This window comes from Urocitellus parryii, chromosome 9, assembly GCF_045843805.1.
Source record: "Urocitellus parryii isolate mUroPar1 chromosome 9, mUroPar1.hap1, whole genome shotgun sequence".
Lineage (NCBI taxonomy): Eukaryota > Metazoa > Chordata > Mammalia > Rodentia > Sciuridae > Urocitellus > Urocitellus parryii.
This window is the reverse complement of record NC_135539.1, coordinates 101,681,242-101,700,650: the sequence shown is the minus strand read 5'-3', so window position 1 is coordinate 101,700,650 and position 19,409 is coordinate 101,681,242. Positions and strand designations below refer to the sequence as shown.

At 32.9% G+C, this 19,409-nt stretch overlaps 1 protein-coding gene across 1 annotated transcript in view; it reads left to right on the top strand.

Moving 5' to 3' along the window:
• The window catches only part of Spata17 (spermatogenesis associated 17), a 196,881-nt gene that overhangs the window by 132,860 nt on the left and 44,612 nt on the right, over positions 1-19,409 (top strand). The window contains exon 9 of the mRNA XM_026388009.2: positions 6,287-6,422. Within this exon, the coding sequence (XP_026243794.2) occupies positions 6,287-6,422 (136 nt within the window). The remainder of the gene's footprint in view (positions 1-6,286; positions 6,423-19,409) is intronic.

Sequence of the window (19,409 nt, the reverse complement as noted above, 5' to 3'; positions counted from 1 at the left end):
GGTCTCAGGAGGAACCATGGTTCTAATGATGAGACTTTCCTCTTTCTAGAAAATTTCTCTTGTCTCTCAGGAGATTTGACATGTAAAATATCACCCTGAATTTGCTCTCTCTGGGGAAAATCCTTGTAGGTCTCTTTTTCCTTTTATTAGCTAGCGGTGAGAAAATATGTCTGTTTTCCCTAGAGAGGCAATTCTGCTGTCTCTTAGCATGTCTCTGATTTTTGCTAGCTGTTAAGACACTGAGAGCAGATCCTGGAGCAAGTCTCACATTAGAAAGCATTGGCTTATACAAGCTCTGCTGCAAATTTTGGGAGAAACTTGCTGTAGCTTGCTATTTCTACTGCCTCCAGCTTACACAAAAAGACTGTTTTGAATGCTTTTAATCAGCTCATTGGAAAATTTATTGCAGTCTGCAACCAAATTTCTAACTTGTATTAAAGTGTCCCTTTATCCTGCTTAGTTTTGGTGCATGTATTATACTGGAATCTTTCAGAGGTGGGAGCTAATCTATGATGCGGGTGGTGTCTAAGACTTGCACAGTAGTCATGTATCTTACTATCCATGAATCTCCATATTCATATCCATTTTGAAATAATTTACCTAAGGTAGAATTTACAGTGGCTTGGATAACAATCCCATTTGGCAATCAGAATTCATTTTTATATAAAAATAAAAATATTTGGCAATTTATAAAGATCTGTATTACTATAATGTTCTCTGTAGAGACTTCATCTCTACTCCAAGGCTTTTCTGATCCTTTTTTTTTTTTCTTCAAAAGAACTCAATTTTATAGCTGCATTGAACCCTTTTCTGTTTCTTTTGTATTCCTTTTTATGCTTCACCTCATCTCTAATTGTTGTATATGATGTTTCTTCTTTCTAAAAAGCCTTCACCAGCTTCCCACCTTGATGAACTCTACTTGTCTTTTAATAGTCAAGCTCTGGCATAAATAGTCTGAAAGATAATTTTTTTCCTTGCCTCACCTCCCACATCCCTGCCAGTAGACCCTCAAATGTATATATATGCATGCATAAAGAAACATGAACTTTCCTTTGTGCATTTATTGCCTTTCGCAAGTATATTCACCCTAAAACTGACCACATTCTACTTGTGTTTGTTATCTCATTTCCTATCCTCTACTATTACAAAGTGCGTTCTATTTAGATAGGCTGCAGCTTCCATCATTATATGTTCCATCATCATATGTTTTTCAAAGTACAGAGCATATAATTGCATTTCACTTAATTTAGTTTGATGAATAGATATTTAGACAATGGAGAATTCAGTATGGTTGGGAGTGGTTACATTCACCTGCCTTGGAAGGCTAGTTTTTAATCTGGGTTTTGAAAGATGGGTATTTCATGCATTAGCATTTCAGGAGGAAGAACATGCGGAGAGGCATAGAGGTAGGAGAAGAAGGACAAAAGCAAACGACAATGATAGAACAGAAGGTAAGAAATCTGAACAGATCAAGCGCAGCTTAAGTAACTGGAGTCTAGGTTGAAAATTTAGACTTGAATCAATAGGCAATAGAGGGTCATAATTTGGGAGATTTGAATGATCTTTTAATGAAATAAATGGACTGTGCAGAAAACATACATTTATGAATGACTATAATAGGACTACATGAAAAGGAAAAAAGGAAAGAGAGTTGTAAGGAAAAAGAATAAGTGTAATTTGTTAGAAAGGTATATTATGATATTATATACTCAATGTATAAAGGTTTTTATTGTATATTTACATTGGACCTATTTTCCCTGAAGCTACTTGACTTTTTAATTTTTGCTTCTTGAGCCCTCTATCAATTCTGTAACTTCCCATTCAAGCAATGACTTATTTGTTTAGATCACTGTATATCCACATTTTTATTAATTTTTTATTTATATATGACAGTGGAATGCATTGCATATAGTTTTTCATATCTCTAGTTGTATACAAGTATATTCACACCAATTTGTGTCTTCATACATGAACTTTGGATAATAAGGTCCATCACATTCCACCATCATTTCTAACCCCATCCCCCCTCTCTTCCCCTCCACCCCTCAGCTCTATCTAGAGTTCATCTATTCCTCCCACACTCCCCCTCCCTACCCATTATGAATCAGCCTCCTTATATCAAAGATAACATTCGGCATTTGGTTTTTTGGGATTAGCTAACTTCACTTAGCATTATCTTTTCTAATTCCATCCGTTGACCTGCAAATGCCATGATTTTATTCTCTTTTATTAATGAGTAATATTCCATTGTGTATATATCTCACTTTTTTATACATTCATCTATTGAAGGGCATCTAGTTTGATTCCACAGTTTAGCTAATGTGAATTGTGCTGCTATAAACATTGATGTGGTTGTGTCCCTGGAGTATGCTGTTTTTAAGTCCTTTGGGTATAGACCAAGGAGTGGGATAGCTGGGTCAAATGATGGTTCTGTTCCCAATTTTCCAAGAAATCTCCGTACTGCTTTCCATATTGGCTGCACCAATTTGCAGTCCCACCAGCAGTGTATGAGTGTGTTTTTTTCCTCACATCCTCACCAACACTTATTGTTGTTTGTCTTCATAATAGCTGCCATTCTTACTGGAGAGAGATGAAATCTTAAGAGTAGTTTTGATTTGCATTTCTCTAATTGCTAACAATGATGAACATTTTTTCATATATTTGTTGATTGATTGTATATCCTCTTCTGAGAAGTGTATGTTCAAGTCCTTGGCCCATTTATTGATTGAGTTATTTGTTTTTTTGGTGCTTAGTTTTATGAGATCTTTATATGCTCTAGAGATTAGTGCTCTATCTGAAGTGTGAGGGGTAAAGATTTGCTCCCAAGATCTAGGCTCTTTATGTTTTTAAGAATTTATAACAGATCTCCTTGGTAAGGTTACAGAAATAATAGGCAGATCCATCGTTTTCTTGTCTAATATGGTATTCAACTAATTGAAAACTACTCACTGAAAGCAGAAGTAACATTTTGAAATTAATTGATTGTTGTCTAAAATTTGATTATAAACTAAAGTGATTTGTGATTTTAAGGGTTTTCATAGCTATTTATACTTTTCTTTGAGGTGCTGGTGATTGTACTAGGGCATTACACATGCTAGGCAAGCAGTCTAGAGCTGAGCTATACTCCTAGCCCTACTAAATAATTATAAATCCTATTTGAGGATTAAAAATTTCTCTCAACTTTAAGGTAAATATTATTTAAAGATTATTTGTAAATATCTAAATTTTTTTGAATATGTATACATATGTATGTACACACACATACATATACTTAAGAATATGCATACATGCATGCTACTTCAATGAAACATCGTGTCTATGAGAGCAGAATTAATTCACGAGCAGGGAAATACCTAGTCTTTTATCCTTGTCTTCTCAGCTATCCATTCCCTTGAAGAATCAAATATCATTCAGACACACCCAAAAAAAGACGTACTATTAAAATAAAATTCAAAAGTGATAAAAACGTGCAGCAGCCATCTCAGAGCACCTCCTTTGTGTAAAAAGGGATATTGTGGCCACATTAATTTTTGTGTGTGATGTACACCCCATGTGCAATTTTTTAATTTATATGTAACAGTGGAATATATTACAATTCTTATTTACACATATAGAGCATAATTTTTCATATCTCTAGTTGTATACAAAGTATATTCACACCAATTTGTGTCTTTATACATGAACTTTGAATAATAATATCCATCACATTCCACCATCATTTCTAACCCCAGAGCTGTTTTCCCAAGAGCAAATATAATCCATGCTTCTGCAAGTTGGTACAGTTCAAAGCTCTGTATTACTTTTATCTGTCTTATTTTAAGTATTGTTAAAATATTTCTTATTAAAAATATTAAGTAGAGGTGTTAAATGTTAGAAAGAAATATGAAGAGAGGTATAAAAAAGGATGAAATAATAGTCCTTTCCTAAGTGTATTACTTTCAAAGACATCATGAGCATAGTGGCAAAAAAAAATTATGAATTGTGTTAATTAAATGAGATGATATGTATGAAAATTTTGGTATATGATAAGGGCTCAATAAAGGTTTATTTAACCTCACTTAACTTCAATTTTTCAAAGTCTAAATTTAAAATATTTTCCTCAAAACAATTTTCTACGTATTTTATTTTATTTTCCAGAGCTTGTTCTCTTTTTAAAAATATTTATTTTTTAGTTCTAGTTGGACACAATACCTTTATTTATTTATTTTTATGTGGTGCTGAGGATCGAATCCAGGGTCTAGCATGTGCTAGGCAAGTGCTCTACCACTGAACCACAACCCCAGGCCTCTTTTTTTAAAAATAAATGTTCATTTTATTTAAAAATTTTTAACTTATTTCATTGGTATTAAGTCTCCTTTGTTTACTCTTGTTTCCTCATGTTTAGATTTTTTTCTTCCTTTCTTGTTAATTTTCCCAGTTACTAATTCATTCTTAAATTTATATTAAAAGGAGACTCTAAAAATTAAGCCAAGAAATGTAAGAGAGTGGCTTTTTGACTCAGAGATTTTATTGCTCTGTGATTTGACCTTTTAATTAAGACATCCTTGTAGGCTAAGACTTAAACTGTTGTGTCTGGGAGTTCTTTTATCTTCTGATACAGTCTTCAGAAGCACATAAGTGCAGCTGCCAGTTCATGCAAGAGATGAGCAAGGGAGGGTTTAGTAGGTAGATTGTGGATTAAAATTGTGTAATTCCATCTGTGCTTTGCTTTGGCTTTCCACAGTATCTGCTTTGCCTGAGATGGGAACTCTTTTTCATAAACTCACGTGAGAACTGACTCTTCTTATGGATACATGGACAGAGACAAGGATGGGGGAATGGTGGGGTGGGGATATTCTGTATATATCTCTTCCTCACTCTCACTTTCTGCAGTAACTTAGCTTCAGTTCTCAAGCTTTTCTGGGGATCTGTAGGACACATTGCCTTATTTCTCTGGGACATGTCCCTCTTCTGGCACTTTCAGTGTTAACTTTTCTCTATCAGTTAGGAATTTGCTATCTTCTTGTCACCTGCCAAAACTTTCTTATTTTCACCTACTGTTTCTCATCTTCTACCCTCTTCCTTATAAGATTTTTTAAATCCTTTTATGTCAGTGAATTCTGGGAGGGATTTGCACAGTTGTCCAGGTTACACAAAAAAATATATCACAATCGTAGATGTTCTGTGAGTGTTTGTAGGGTTTTTAAAGCTTGTTTTTTTCTTGTATTTTGATTATACTAATATCTAAAAGTAATAATAATGATGATAATAAAAATAACAGGGCTGGGGATGTGGCTCAAGCGGTAGCGCGCTCGCCTGGCATGCGTGTGGCCCGGGTTCGATCCTCAGCACCACATACCAACAAAGATGTTGTGTCCGCCAAGTACTGAAAAATAAATATTAAAAAAAAAATTCTCGCTCGCTCTTTAAAAATAAATAAATAAATAAAGGTAAAGGAGAGGATGTTTAAAAAAAATAACAATTGATACACATGTTACTTCTATTTTTTACTTCTACTTTTAGCATCACTATTATTTCTTGGACTCTTGTTCTTTTCAGCCTCCACGTTTAATGTTTTATATATATTAAGTTGTTCATCCCTCATAACAACATTATATGGAAGTAAAGATTCCATAGAGGTCAAGAAACAATAAGGGTACACAGGTAGCAAAGGCAGAGGTAATATATGAGTATGTCTGGCTGACTCAAAAGCCCCATTATTCATCATCTTTACCAAAAAATATCCCCATTTTGGTGGTGATTTAAGTTTTTTTTTTAAGAGACAGATTTTTTAATATTTATTTTTTAGGTTTTGGTGGACACAACATCTTTATTTTATTTTTATGTGGTCGGGAAGATGGAACCCAGCGCCCCACACATGCCAGGCAAGTGCGCTACCACTTGAGCCACATCCCCAACCCGTGATTTAAGTTTTTAAGAAAACATTTCAATGAGAATTGCCTGTATTGGCTCATTGGCTCTTTCTTTCTTTCTTTCTTTTGAAGGGAAGCTTACCATTTTAATATTAAGTGTGTTTTTACTTACGTGATAAATTTTGAGTAATTTGGCATCATTGTTGATAAATTCATTACTTAACATTGTCTATATTTGAAACTCACAAAATTCCATGAGGAAAGTTTTACTTTGTTGAAGTCAGTGACACTAATAGTCAAAGGTAGAGATTGAAATGGAATCCAGGTATTCTGATCTCAAAGCATGAATTATTTTTATTATACTGCTCCTCCTAATATTTTAAATCAAATATCTATAGAAATAAATTTAAGAATATTCCTCAATATTTTTTCAGGTTTTTTCCATTTTCTTCTTACCATAAAAAAGAAAAATACACTGCATCAATGCATTCATCAAGCAAATATGGCTCTGATTCTTATGGATTAAAACAATTCCGAAGTGAAAATCCTAGAAAATGGATCTGTGACAAGGTGAGTCAATAAAACATTAAAAAATAGTGTACCTTTTAAAAGAGTAAAAATTCACATTACCCAGAGAAAATATAAATATTTTCATTATAATTAAGACCTTCATGTTTACAAAATTATTTATAGCTGTGTTTTATAAAGATGGTACAGCTGACTTAAGTCACAAGATATTTAAATTATTTTTCAATATTGTGTTCTTGTATGTTTTATGATCGTATGCCCTATGATCAGTGACATGGAATGCTGGCTTTGACATATGATCAGGATCAGGGCTTGAAAGTGAAGTCACAGAAAGGAGTTAAATCTAGGGCATAGAGCTTGTTCTTAGTCTCTGTGTGTATGTATATGGATAGAAGAGAGAAAGTTGTGTGATATACATATATAATATAATGTATTCCGTACATTTAACATACATATATTTCTGTGTGCCAACACATTATATGCATATGTATGACTGGTATTTTTGTACCCAGGCTGCAATAAAGAAGTATCATTGGCTGTTTGACTTAACAACAGACATTTATTTTCTTACAAACCTAGAGGCTGGAAGTCTGAGATCAGAGTACCAATATAGTCAATTTCTGGTGAGGCTTCTTTTCCTGGATTATAGGCAGCTGTCATTTTCCTGTGTGGTCACATTGCTCTTCTTTATAGTCAAAGAGAAAGCAGTCTCTATATAGGTGTTTAAATCTCATCAGATCGTGATCCTACCTTCATGACTTAATCACCTCCTGAAAGACACTATTGCTAATATAGTTATATTAGGGGTTAGGGCTTCAAAACATAAATTTCTTTTTTTTTTAAGAGAGAGAGAGAGAAAATTTTAATATTTATTTTTTAGTTTTCGGCGGACACAACATCTTCATTTGTATATGGTGCTGAGGATCGAACCCAGGGCCAGGCGAGCGCGCTACCGCTTGAGCCACATCCCCAGCCCCAAAAACATAAATTTCAAGGAGACACAATTCAGTACATAGCATTCCATATCTGCCCCTACTCCCAGAAAAAAACAGATGTCTTCTTACATGCCAAGTAATACTTTCCATCCTAATAATTCTAAGAGGTTTAAAACATGCCAGTGCCCACTGTCTCATTTAAATATGATCTAAGCCATTGGAACATGAAAAGGATGCCCACCATGACTACTATTATTCAATATTTTAACTACTTAATTTCATATTTTGAATATGAATAAAATGATCTATATCTCATTTTCTATTTGAAATAAACATTTTTGCTTTTATGTCTCCTCACCATTATATTTAATTTAAGGAACTAGGCCTTCTCTTAAAATATAAATGACTTATCTTAGAACATTAAAGTAAGAAATATTCTTGTGCAAAAGGTTTGTTTCCTTAAATAACAGTACTTCCTTTTGTTTTTCTGCAATAGATTCACTTTATACCTTGTTATGTATTCCAAGAATATATTGCACAGAAGAAGTCAATTAATGAATATAAAGAAACTTTTAGACACTCACTAAAAGAACAAATAATTTATTTTGTTATTTTGGAGGAATCTGGGTATTTCTGTATACCAAAAATTAACTCTAAATAATTGTTCTCGTATTCCTTGAAAGAAAAGTACACGGATTCTTTAAATATTAGTAAAACATTGGCCCAAACTCTACACAAAACTGTATAGAAAATAGTAAATTTGAGTCTACTTCCTGCCTCCTTTCTTACCTTCCTTTGTCCTTCCTTCTTTCTTCCATCCCTTTATTTTTACTTCCCATCTTCCATCTTATGTCTTCAAATAACCATATTAAATAAACAAATTAGTCCTTTGTGGGGCTAAAGTTAACCTCCACATAATATAGAAATAGTCCATTTATGTTATATGTAAAATCTTAGAATTTAAAAAAAATATTTTATTCTAATTTGCTCTTAGATGACTTGAGACTTCCAGCCAATAGGTTGCCAAAAGTAGGCTTATTTTTACTTGCTTTTTTAAAACTTTTTTTTATTTGGAAAATTAGATGGCAAAACTTACTATTAGTGGATAAAAGATAGTCTTAGAGAAACTAGAGCTATTAGTTTTGAAATGTTGAAGAAAGAAAGGACTGACATTGAATTATATAGAGTATTCATACACATTTAAATGTACATAGATTTAGTTGAATTCTCCAACCTATCCATTAAGTTTTAAGATTGCCTATATGAATAATTTACTTTGTCTTTTATCATCCTTAAACATGGAAGTTATAGTTTCCAAATTATTTGCTAACTAATTGTGTTGAAGGGTATCAATTGCCAGAAAATAAAATATTTAATGTTCTTTTTCTAACCACATTCACATTATATCAACTAATATATAGTATCATTTATTTTTGTTTTATTTTTAATGCTATTGATCAAAGAAATCACTAAGTCAGCCCATTGAGAGGAGATAATACTAATTTCTCTCTGAATGTATGAAAATAATCAATAATAAAAATAGCATATACACAATTTTTCTAAAAAGTGGAAATAAGTAATAAAATAATATATATAATATAATTTACTTGTATTTCTCTGGTCTACTTATAAACTGTCCCAAATTAAATTTAGACTCTAAGGTTGTGTTTTTAAATGTTCAAACTTTTAAGTTTGGGTAAATACTTTGTATTTGTAAATTCGGTATTTAAAATAGATGTGAAATTAAATAAGGAGAGCCTACCAGTTAGTCACTATTAATTTAATCAATTTGGATAAGTCTAAAGGAGTTGTACAGTAAAATTCAGTGTACTAAAAACATTCTTTTGGTTGTCAAAACGTTCACATATGTTCATATTTACTGAAGCAGAAATGATAGTCTTAGGCCTTTATCTGAATTGGAATGAGTTTCCATATGCATTTTCAACGTCTGATTTTAATGGAACCATTTCATGTTTTTCCTTGTTTGCAAAATTCAGGAAGAGACTATTTTAAGATGGCTCATGTTGATAGTGCCTTTCCTCATATGCCTATTATAGGTGAATTACAACAGTGGAGCAGGCCTTTTCCCTTATTTTCACATGCATTTTTGGTCCTAAACAGGATTTTATAAGCTACAAAGCATAAAAATATCCAGTACTCCAAAGAATTAATTTAGAGAACCTAAGCATATTGCACAGAACATAAAGTTGACCTTTACTGTCTACAGCTTTTGGAATGGAGTGGGATGTGGAACACATCATAGATTTAATGTGGCACATCGTTGTCTGCAGAAACTTGGGTGGGACTGTGACTGCTTGCCCATTGCACCCAGTGATTGAATCTGCTGTCACCAGCATCCTGATAATAATGAACATTCAGCTTAACGACCGTGATTATGATTATCATAATTGATGTGCAAGTGCAGTGTGTGGGGATCATTACAGCTGAACTGTACAGCAGAGAAACATGCCTCAGTTATGGATAATTTTACTTTTATGCATTGATTGGGATAAAATATGCCTTTCTATTTAAGCAGACCAGCTTCATATAATTTTAAGAATCTTTCTGTATGTGCTGATTGATGATTATGCACTTGCTGAAAAACCACCCCTTACATTTGTTTGTTTTGTGTTGTTTCATTTCATTAGTAAATGTAAACAATTAAATAATTAGGTGTAATTGAGGGAAAATAGTTTGCTTATGAGGATGGCCTTCTATAATCAAATATTCAGTTAAGTGTTTCTCTTTCTCTCTCTCTTTCTTATTCTTCCTCTCAATCAGAAAAATTAAAACTGAAATTATTATTTTCTCTCACTGACTACCCTTATTTACTCTTCTTAAGGTTGGTACGCTTCTAGAAAATATAAATTTATATAAATTTTCATTATAAAGCTAGAGATATTTGTACCTGCATATATAAGTATATACATTCTATTATGCACTTAAAAAACTATGGCAGAACAAAATATTGTATCATGTTATTTGTGAAAATAATATTTAACCTATAAACAGTTTAAAGATATAAGATAAAGATATATAAATTTATGCAATCTTTTATTATTTTTAATCACTGTTTTGCTTCTGATCAATTTTTTACATTATTCAGTCATTTTCAATTACAGTTTCAGTAATGACTTAACAGAGTTTCTGGTTTGAATGTTAACGTGTGAATAAAAATAATATGTGCAGTGATGTATCCAAGATTTTCAAAAAATTAGAGCTGACCACATTAATCTATGATCATTAACCAAAGGGCTCACTTTGCATTTTACTCTAAAGTATTTTATTTGAGTAATAAACAAACATAATGGTAAAAAAATTAATAAAGAAGTATGGTGAGCCATTTTTGGAAAATTTATGACTACAGTAATGTCTAAAATTGAGAGATTCTCAATCAGATTATTAATGACTATACAGCTCTAAAGAGATTCTGCTAAAGGTTTCCTTCTGAGGTCTGTAAAATTTACATCACCCCAGGTAAAATGCTTGCCCTAGATGTGCAGCTGTACACTGTGGTGGAGGACAAAATCTTTGTTTGACAGTGAGAGGTTTTATAGCTTACCTATAAAATTTTCCATCTGAGATTTTTAGACGAAAGTGATTTGTAAAGTTTATAAAAAAAGTGCCACTTTTCTCTAGATCATTGGTTTTCTAGAATAACAAGAATTAAATTCTTCATCTGATGAGCATCACAGAATATGTTATCTCTGCACTTCTCTGTAATTAAACTCTTGACCTTAATGTTTTTGAATATAAAGGCCTCAATTTGCTTTCTTGTGTTGTTAAAAACTAGGTCCAGCCCCTAGTGGGGATTTTGGCCTCTATACCTTAGTACTTTCATCCTCATGTGTAGGATCATTGCTTTAATTTCTTTCTGTGCTATCCTTGTCTTGATTTGGCTTGGCAAAAGAGCAGGCTGACCAGACTCACAGGGCCCTAAATGACTAAAAATATAACTAAGAAATAGACTTTTTGCTGTAGAAAGAGACTGGCTTTGCTCTTAAGAATCCTGGAAGTACTTGATACATTTTATGAATATAAGAGTTAGCATTAATCATGCTTAGTTGACTATTACTCTGGCTACATCTGGAGGTTCCATGTGGAAAGTAAAAGGAAAATTTGTATGTACTTACAGTCAAGCCCCTAATAAACTATTTAGCATCAATGTTTGGGAGCCGCTACTGAGGGGAACATTCTGACACATGTTTTTGCCTCAATTAATTCCTGAAAGAAAGTTTCTGAGTCAGAAGATGTGGTGGTTAGCTTTGTGTATCAGTTTTACTAGGTTATCATATCTTTATTTAATCAAATACTGACCTATGAATGCTGTGCAGGTATTTTACAGACAAGGTTAAAATCTACAGTCCATTGACTTTAAGTAGGTTCCCTTCCATAATGTGGGTAGGCTTCATCTAATCAGTAGAAGGCCTTGAGGGAAAAACTTAGGTTTCCTACAGAAGGAATTCTGCCTCAAGATTGCAACATCAACCCCTCCCTGTATTTCAGCCTGTGAACCTGCCCTACAGATTTTAAAGCTGCCACTTTCCAGAATTGCATTTGCCAATTTCTTAAAATAAATTCTCTTTCAACCATGTGGCCCTGAAATTCCAGTGTAATTTACATTATGTGATTGCAAAATCTACATTTAAATAAGCCACATTACTTGAGTCTGTTATCTTTATTCTAGGTACAGTTTTCTACCCTGTCATTGGCCTAATCTAGCTCTCTGTCTATAGGTTAAAGACCAAGAATCACACATGCATAGTGAGTAGACATAAACAATCATTCCTCTCCAACTTTTGAGGCTCTTTGTGTTTTTAGACTTCAACCACCATTTATCTCTCCATGCTGATTATCCCCTGAATTTCAGCATTTCTTGTGCAATCTCTGTGCCTTGCTCCCATCCAAGAAATGGAATAACAAGCAATTTAACTGAGTTTTATGTTAAAATTACATTTGATATGACTGGATTGCAGTAATATTTCATAAGTTTAGAAAATTTAGCAGAGAAACACTTGCATTTATTCTTGTATTCCTATTGTAACTTTGATGCATATGATTTACCACACAGACATAAATGCAGAAAGTGAGATGGTACTTGATATATTTTGGGGGAGCCTGTTTTACTCAGTTGCCATTTTCAAACATAATAATTTGCTTGGAGACCCTTGGCTAGTTTTTCTTTAAAGATTAATAGCGAATATGACTTATAGTTTATAATTTTCATTTAATTTTCCTGGGTACACAGTGGTAACTCTCAATATATAGATTCAGGCTTTCCTATTACTTCTAAAATTTTTCTTAAGATTATAATTTTAAATTTTCTTTTTAAATTACTTTACCATCTCAGGAACTCTAATTATATTGAAGGTTGGATTTTCTTTGCCCATTTTCTGTGTTAAATACTTTCTCTTTGACCATTTTTACTTATCTCTTTTTCCTTTCCTTTGTTGTTTTTCTTCTTTTCTTTAGTGAATATTATTAAATTTTCATTCACATCTATTTTTCTTGAGCCAAGTATAATTTAATATTCATATCTGATACAGTTTTTCCTTTGTCCTTGATTTATTTCCTGGGTTCAAGTAAGTTTTCCTGTATACTGTTTTATTTTTTGGTTCATTTAAGTTCTTGGTTTGCACATATATGGTTATAGGGGTTTTATATAAAAAATTTTCTAAATCCTTTCTAGAGAATACTTAATTCAATTTGAAATGTTGAATTCATATCTTATTTATTTCTTACAGTGACTTCCATGAAGTTTTTACTTTTCTTTTCTTTTACATTTTAAGGAAAGAGATCCAAGGCCAAGTGCACACATTTCTGTAAATATAGTAAGTTTAGTATTTGAGTGAAATTATATGATAAAGGACAGAGAAGAGTTGATGATTTTGTCTCTACAGGATCCTTATTTTTACATTCTTCCTTCCTTTCCCTGATCCTGTGACTCTAGAGGGGTATCTTTCTTCCTTTCCTAGAGGTAATCTCCTCTCTTCTCTGTAACTGTTGCCATGAGCAATCAAGGCCCAGGACTGTGTTCAGCATTTTGACATTTCAGCTTTGCAGTTACTCTTTCTGGTGGTGATTCTGTTCATGCTTTGTCTGTATCTTCTGTGTCCCTTGGCTCTTTCTGTGTATTCAGTAATCCTTCTTTCACCTTGCTTTCTACACACTCAAGTTTGCTTCAGTGGGGGTATATACTGTATTCACTCTGTTGGATTTGATGTTTATTTAAGTATAAGAAATGTGTGTTCTTTCTCTCCTAGTTAATACTGAAGGAATTACTGCATATGGTTCTTCTTGTGCTCCTTGATGCAAGCATGTGGTTTTGGTGGGGGAGTGGATGCACGCTATTATTAAGTGCTTTTGGTGGGAGGTGCTTGATTTGGGTAGGGAAGATAGGTGTGGGGGGGTGAGGTATAGAGAGATTTGGATTTAAGCAACTTACCTTTTTTAGAACCAGCTAAACCTCCCAAGTGCTCTTTAAGCAGCTTCTTTGAATCAGGCACACCAGGCTGGGCATCAAGGATATATTCTTGAGTGAAAACAAACGTCTTTTGTTCCCATTAAGTTCAAAGACTGGTAGAAATACAAGAAATTAATCACTACCATAAATGCTCCAAAGAAAAAGGTCATAGATCTATGAAACTATATAATAAAGATGTTCAGGTGTTCTGGGGAATCTGAAGGAACTCTAGAGGAAATGGTGCATATGTTGATATGTGAAGAAATGGTAATCATAAGCTTTGTCTGTAGGGGGAAGCATTAACAACTGTGATTGCAGAGAATATGAATGTCCAGTTCCCAAGCAACTTGAACTTTTCAGTTTCAAGGAACTGAAAAGAGGTTATCAGGGCTGAATTTCCTAGAGTTTTGAGCAGAGATGTTGGATGATAAGGCTGGAGATTAGGTGAGAAACAGAATTTGTAAATAAACTCCAAACTATCTTAAAGATTTGATCTTTACAATACTTGAAATGTTTTAAGCAAGGATTGAGATGAAATTTGTGCTTTTAAAAGACCATTCAGTGTATAATGTGGATAATAAATTTTAGAGAGGCCAAAATGAGTTGGGGGAAAAGACCAGTTTGGCAGCAGTTAGTCCAGGGAAGATTTAATGGTAATTTGTTCTAGAAGAGTGGCAGTGGATTTGGAGACAAATGAATTAATTCAGCAATATTCAGAACACAGACCCCTATGATGTTAAAGCTTGAAAATGATTTGGATATGATTAAGAAAGAAGGAAGTCAGTGGCTCAGAAGACTGAGGCAGGAGGATTGCAAGTTCAAAGCCTGATTTAGGAACTTAGCGAGTCCTTAAAAAAGGCCTGGGATGCATCATCCAAAGTACATGTATGAAGACACGAATTGATGTCCACATACTTCATATACAACAAGATATATGAAAAATTGTGCTGTATATGTATTACAAGAATTGTAATGCATTCTTCTGTCGTTTATGTTTTTAAAGAAAATCAATAAAAACAAAAAATAAAAAAAGGCTTGGGATGTGGCTCAGTATTTAAGTATATCTGGGTTCAATCCCTGGTATGAAAAAAAAAGAATAGAAAAGGAAACAGATTAATTTGGGGGCAATCAATCATAGAAAAGAGAGCATGACTTCAATCTTGGACATGTCTGTGTTTGAGATGACTTTGACTCATCTAATTAGAGATGTCAAATAGATTCTTGAATATAGAAGTCAATTTCCTGGAACTACAGTCTTGAATAGAGGCACAACATTGAGTCTATTGGGATTATAAAAAATAATCAAAACCACAAAAGTGGATGCAATTGCCTAGAGTGAAAATGTAGAATGAGAGAGTGTTGGTCATAGTGGTGCACGACTATAATCCCAGCTGCTGGGACTAAGGCAGGAGCATCACAAGTTTAGGCCAGCCTGGGCAACTTAGCCAGACTCTGTCTCAAAATATTAAGCATATTTTGAGGGACAGAGAGACCCCTAGTTTTAATCCCCAGTATCAAGAGAGAATGTTACGGTTTAGATGTGATGTGTCCTCCAAAAGCTCACGTGTGAGACAATGCAAGAAAGTTCAGAGGAGAAATGATTGGGTTGTAAGACTCTTAACCCAATCAGTGATTTAATCCCCTAATAAGGATTAACTGAGTGGTACTGGAATGGTAAAATGTGACTGGAGGAGGTGGGATTAGGGCATGGCTTTGGTATATGTATTTTATCTGGAGAGTGGAGTCTCTCTCTGCTTCTTGATCACCTTGAAATGAGCTGCTTCTCTCTGCCACTCTCTCCCATCAAAATGTTCAGCCTCACTTTGAGCCCCGAGGAATGGGACCATCTTTTATGGACTAAGACCTCTGAAACCTTGAGCCCTCAAATAAATTCTTCCTCCTCTATAATTGTGCTGGTCACGTTCTTTAGTCACAGCAGTGAAACAGCTGACTAAAACAGAGAAGAAAGAGAGGAAGAGGAGGGCTAGGAGTTTTGATGAATACCCATATTTAAAAGCCATTTAGAATAAAATAAGGCTGAAGAGAAGTTGGATAAAATATGAGGAAAACCAAGATGCTTACCAAAGAAATCAAGCAGCAGTAATGCAATAAGAAAAAAGGAGTGAGGAGCCATATGAAGTGATACCACAAAGTCAAATAAGGTGAGTACTGAGCAAGCCCCATAGCATCAGTAAAATAAAGGGTCCTGGTTCCTTAGCAGGAGCTGACTTAATGACATTATGGAGACTAACCCAAACTGGAGTGGGTTGAGGAGGTAGTAAAAAATAAAAATGGAAATAATGAGATGTAGTTAATACTTTGAATAAGTAGAGCTGTGAATGGAAAAAGAGCTATAGGTGTAGGGAGATACAAGATATATCTCATTAAAGATGGAAGACATTACCATGAGTGAAATTAGGTTAGGCCGTGTACCTACCATTGTTTAACAAACTTCTTATGATTTTATGTTATTTTGTCTTTGAAATTTGTCTTTCCACATTTTCACATTTGGAAGTAATACTGAGGTAAACTGTACTCCTGCAGCTCCATGTTTACCCATATATGTATTTCTTTAGAAATACGTTCCTAGCAATGAGAACAGTAGGTTAAAGCAGTGCTCCTGTCCATGGGGTGATTTTGCCATTTTTCCAGTGTATTTTTAGTTGTCACAACAGAATGGAGCATGCTGCAGGAATGTAATAGGTGATCTCCAGGAATCTTATTAGTACTTTTTATAATGCACAGTTTAGCCCCTCACAATAAAGAATCATCTGCTTAAAATGTCAGTCATCCATTGTTCGGAAACCTTGGGTTAAAAAGTATGCACATGTTTAAGACTTTTGATCCATCTTCCAAAATGTCTTATGGAAAATTAATGTATATTTCCAGTAGTTTGTGTGTGTTTTCATTTCCTTACCTTCTTCTTAACACTTAGTATTGTTGTATCATCATTAATTTTATAGGTGAAAATGACATCATTAAAAACTTACATTGTTTTGATAACTTATGCTAAAAACATTTTAGGATATTTATTGGCATCTTACTATTTTATAAATTACATATTTATTGTTTATCCATGTTTCTTTTTATGAGTTTGCCATTTTTTGTCACTTTCCAATTATTAGTTTAAGTATAAAATTCTTATTTTTCATGTTTAGAATTCCTCAGGTTCTTTAATCTATTGTGTTTCACAAAACCAGAAAAATTTCAGCCACTCTGTCTTCAAATAATGCCCTTTCCTCCTCTTTTCTGATATTTTCTGGAATTCTAAATATATATATATATATATATGCTATACATATTAATATTATAGCCATTATTTCATAATTTGCACTACTTTGTGTTTTCTTGCTAGGTTTTGATTACTTTTCATAAAACTATTTTCCATTTTTCTTCATTTGTTGTGTACTCTGTTGTTTATCCTCTGGGGTTTCTAATTGTTATTGTTTTTATATGTAAAATTTCTATTTTGTTCTTTTTCAAGTTAGTCTTGTTAATTTTGATAATTTCTTGTTTGGTCTTATACTTTCTTTTTTCTTTAAATATAAAAACACTTTATATTTAATAATCCCTAAGATTTGTCTGATTCTGAAGTTTGATTTAGTCAACTCTCATTCATGATTGGTTTTTCACCTATTGTCTTTTTCATTATTTCTAATGTTTTCACCATTTTTTTGTCTTAATACTTTTGATTATAATATTTGTTCCTTGAAATTTTAGGTATGGGAATTCTTTGAAGCCTGCGTTAAAATGCATTTCTTCAGAGAAAGTTTTGTTTTTCTGCCAAGGGTTTGGTGGCACTGCCTACCAGGGACCACAAAAACTAAATTTGAGTTGAAAATTTTACACTGGTAGTATATATTCTGAACGTTTTTTTTTTAAGGTGCTAAGGCCTCATGCATGCTAGGCAAGCACTCTACCACTGAACTACATTCCTAGAGCTCTTGTAATCTTTTATTCACAACATTTAGGTGAGAGGGATGTCTTTCCATCTCTGCCAGAAATTAAAGTCCTGAAATTTTTTTTCTATCTGAAATGTTGGAAATATCTTTGGTAGGCCACAACTTCTTTATTAATTTTATGGAATTATTTTAGAAGAGAAATGATTTTGAACCTATGATATACTCAAAGTCTTTCTAAAAATTTAATAATTATGTCTTTGCTATCTTCATGGTGGTAGAAATTCAGCTAAAATTTATTCTTATATAGTAATGAGTTAATTATATATTTTCCCATTTTAGGGACATAATATTAAGCAAGATATTTAAACTCTTTGTATCTCAGTTTCCTCATTTGTAGAAAGTAGAAAATATTTTACCTTCTTCATAGTATTATTGTGATGACTTAGAAAATCATATAAATAACTTAGAGAATGATGACATGATAAACATCAAACATTTTAGCCATTATTTTGTTTATGAACCTTTTTTGTTTTCCTGTTAGTATAATTTTTTATAGGTAGGATGACTGTGAATTTATTTTGAGGGGTGGTAGAGATTGAACCCGGGGTGTTTTGCCACTAAACTACCTCCACCAATTATTTTAATTTTGTGACAGCCTCATTAAGATGCTAAGGCTAGCCTCAAACTTTTAGTCTTCTTTCCTCAGCCTTCCAGGATTATAGGTGTGCACCACTACACAAGGCTATTATTGTAATTTTATTACTTAACTTAAATTTCACATGCTACCTATATCTATCATTTTAAAATTTATCTATTGTTGATTCCATTTTCATGTATGAATATTAGAATAACAGATATTTAGAAAAACTGATGATTAAAAGATTAATTGCCTTTTTAATACAGGTTCATTTTCTATGCTATATAGTTCATGTTTTAATGTGAAATTTAAATATGTCAAATATCTAACATGTTACTTCTTAAGGCAAATATGTGAAATCTTACTGTCAAGTGAGATTTGAATTTTAGATAGCATTTCATATTCTTTTGTATCTTATATTTGATTTTATATCATAATATAAAAAGTAGGTCTTTGAAAATTAGTTTTGGTAAATCCGTGAGTTGGTGTTTAGCATTTTTTTAACTTTTTATTTAAAATAAAAAATAAAGAAAGTCAGTGGTGACACAGACCCTAACAATAAAAGACATGTCAAATACTTCTCTCAATTTTGCATTATCTGATCAATTTGTACTACTTTATGTAATGTGATATGAACACTGAGGTTCACTAGGCATCCTAAGCCCTGTACAGAGTACCTACTGGACTCAAAAAGAACTCCATTAATTTATGTCATATACAGGGGCATCCTGCTTGAGAAGTCATTTGAAAAGAGTGTTCTATTGTTAAAATTATTGTTAATTTATTTTAATATCTTTAACTGAATGTTTTTAATTCTGCTAAATGCAATATATTTTTCTTAACTGCTATTCAAAGATTTATTTACCTAAACATTCATATGTTAAGATGCTAAAAGTCATACTGCCAGGCTGAGTTTGAGAATGCTGCAGTTTGTAATTTTCATTATTTAAGTGATAGTTTTGTTAATTTTGAATTCGTATAATGGTTACTTTTAGGTGACTATTTTAAAGTTAGGACTGTTTTATTAGGGAAATTTTAAATCTGCTTACAGGTTAAAATTTTAACAACTGTATATTACCAGATGACCAGAAA